The sequence below is a fragment of the Oryx dammah genome, unplaced genomic scaffold, assembly GCF_014754425.2.
Source record: "Oryx dammah isolate SB20612 unplaced genomic scaffold, SCBI_Odam_1.1 HiC_scaffold_25, whole genome shotgun sequence".
NCBI lineage: Eukaryota > Metazoa > Chordata > Mammalia > Artiodactyla > Bovidae > Oryx > Oryx dammah.
The window spans coordinates 104,634,678-104,637,122 of NW_024070209.1; the positions used below are offsets into that span (position 1 = coordinate 104,634,678).

The 2,445-nt window shown below is 65.1% G+C and overlaps 1 protein-coding gene across 1 annotated transcript; it reads left to right on the forward strand.

Moving 5' to 3' along the window:
- Window positions 1-355: 355 nt before the first annotated feature.
- TMEM141 (transmembrane protein 141) lies at window positions 356-2,194 on the forward strand. Its single transcript, XM_040225633.1, has 5 exons — window positions 356-524; window positions 815-881; window positions 1,060-1,143; window positions 1,282-1,389; window positions 1,781-2,194. Exons 1-5 carry the CDS (start codon window positions 471-473, stop codon window positions 1,792-1,794), a joined length of 327 nt encoding a protein of 108 aa, XP_040081567.1. The 5' UTR covers window positions 356-470; the 3' UTR covers window positions 1,795-2,194.
- Window positions 2,195-2,445: the final 251 nt, after the last annotated feature.

The following is a 2,445-nucleotide window of genomic DNA, read 5'->3' on the forward strand; positions in this document are numbered from 1 at the left end:
ACCTCTTCTTAATATCTTCTGCTTCTGTTAGGTCCATACCATTTCTGTCCTTTATCGAGCCCATCTTTGCATGAAATGTTCCCTTGGTATCTCTAATTATACGCCACCTCATATTCCGTAGTCGTCTTCAGTACAGGTAATCCCTTAAGCGAAGCCCACCCCAACAAATTACTAACAGTAATCAGGTCTCTAAGAGCTTGGAGATAGTGCAGGCGACCCATGCCAGGCTCGCGGCGAGGAGCGCGCGCCCCCGCCTGCGTCCCCCGCGGAGCCCGGCGTCAGGAGCGCGCGCAGGCCCAACCCCTCCGCGCTGGCCCCGCCCCTCCGCTCCGGCCCGCCCAGACCCCGCCCAGCTCCCCGCCCCTCCCCAGCCGGCCCTCCCTCTGTCCGGCCCCGCCCCTCCCCAGCCGGCCCCGCCCTCCGCCGGCCGGGTGTAGGTCAGCCCGCCGGCTCCCCGCCCCGCGCCAGCCATGGTGAACCTGGGCCTGTCCCGGGTGGACGACGCCGTGGCCAGCAAGCACCCGGTGAGAAGGCCGGCCTGGACGCGGGCCCCGACCTCAGAAGCTGACCTGAGCCGGGGGGGGCGGGCCTTGATGGGAGTACCCTCATCAGGGAAGCGAAGAGGGACAGAGGTGTGGGACCCTCTTGCGGTTGCGGTGGAGGCCTCCTGCCTGGGTGGGCACGGGGGCGAGCGGGGTGTGTCTGGGCCCCCAGGGCCTCACGATGAGTGGTCCCCTCCCCCGGGGCCGGAGTGCGCCCTAGGGAGGGACAGGAGGGGCAGGGAACTGAACCTTCAACCCCTTCCCCCTCCCAGGGACTAGGCGAGTACGCCGCGTGCCAGTCGAACGCTTTCGTGAAGGGCGTTTCCGCCTTTGTCACAGGTAGGCTGGGTCCGGGGTGTGAGGAGGTCGCACCCTGACTGCCCAGCAAGTGGCGCCAGGTCACCAGCCCGCAGTGCTGAGAGGCCAGCAGGTGCTGCGGGCACGTGGGCTCTGCCGCGGTGGTCCCCTGGCCGGCCCCGAGGACAAGCTGGCTGATGGGGGCCGTGGCTCTTGGCAGGCACCGGTGCGACCTTCGGCCTGCAGATGCTGGTTCAGAGGAAGCTTCCATACCCCTTTCAGTGGAAGGTGCTGCTGGCTGTGGGTGGGTACTCCAGCCTGGGACCCCTGAAATGCACCCCAGTCGCCACTGGCTCTTCAGCAGAAGTGGGTTCCCACTGGGGGTGGGGGGCTGTGGTTCTGGGCATGCCCATCCCCCTGACCCCTGCCCCCTGCTCCCCAGTCGCAGGCTCCGTGGCCAGCTACTGGGTGACACGGGTGGAGTCGCAGAAATGCAGCAACCTCTGGCTCTTCCTGGAGACAGGGCAGCTCCCCAAAGACATGAGCACAGGTGAGAGCCCCCAGGGCAGCAGGAGGCAGAACCGAGGCTGCAGTGCCCAGAGTTGGAGGCAGCACGCCGAGGCCCGAGGTGTGGGCTGCACAGGCCTGTCCCTGTGGCATGGGGCAGGGCAGGAAGGAGAGGGCCCGTGTGCAGGAGGAAGACGCAGGAGGGGCTGGGTGGCCCTGAGGGAGTGGGTGCAGAGGGAGGAGGGCAGACACCCCAGGAAGAGCAGCTGGATGGAAAGGCCCTGCATTGGACACCAGGCTGGCTGATCTCAGGTCTGGCCTCCACGGCCTGCACCCCTCCTGTTCCGAGCCTCAGTTTTTGCCTCCAGAAAATGGGCACAGGGACTGAAACAGCTTTGGGGTGTGGCTCTAGCTGTCTTCTCGGCCTCCTACAGGTCGGCGCAGCTAGGAGAGCTCCAGCCGGGCACAGAAGACCTGGAGCCAGACAATTCTAGAACACAGCCCTTGGCACTTCTGATCCCCAGGTTGGCCCTCTCCACACCCGTGGCCCCCGCACACAGGCATGACCAGGTCTGTTGAACCTGTGCAGAGTGCTCCTGCCCAGCCTGGCCACCCGGGAGCTCAAGCCAGGAGACTCCGTTCCTGGGGTGGCTGTCCTGCAGGTGGACACAGCGCTAGAGAAGACCAGCATGCCTCATGCACCTTTGGGGGCAGCCCTGGAGCATGGAGGGGGCTTCTGCACTCTGCTGCTGACACTCCCTTTCTGGCCCCCGCGTCCCCCACCCACCCCAGAGATGACAGTTCCCCTGGGAGCTGGGTGACTAATAAACACCTTGCCCTGTTTCCCACCTAAGTTCTAAAGCAGTCAGGGAACAAGTCGGAGCAGTAAGAAGATGAGAGAAACGTCTCCTTGGAACCATACCACTGAGGGGAGGAGGCACCAGGGCAGTTCTGAATCTGAACCCCAGAATTAGACATCTGGCGGGCCCCACGTGCTCTCCACGCGGGCTAGGGGTGGGGGGAGGCACAGAGCAGATGTGTGCAGCCAAATAGCACCTGCTCTCAGGAGAGGAGGGCCGGAAGTGTGGCCACGCCCACC

Coding starts and splice junctions, on each gene's coding strand:
- TMEM141 (XM_040225633.1), top strand. CDS start 471: ATGGTGAACCTGGGCCTGTCCCGGGTGGACGACGCCGTGGCCAGCAAG. Junction 882..1,059: donor CGTTTCCGCCTTTGTCACAG/GTAGGCTGGGTC, acceptor GGCTCTTGGCAG/GCACCGGTGCGACCTTCGGC. Junction 1,144..1,281: donor GAAGGTGCTGCTGGCTGTGG/GTGGGTACTCCA, acceptor CCTGCTCCCCAG/TCGCAGGCTCCGTGGCCAGC.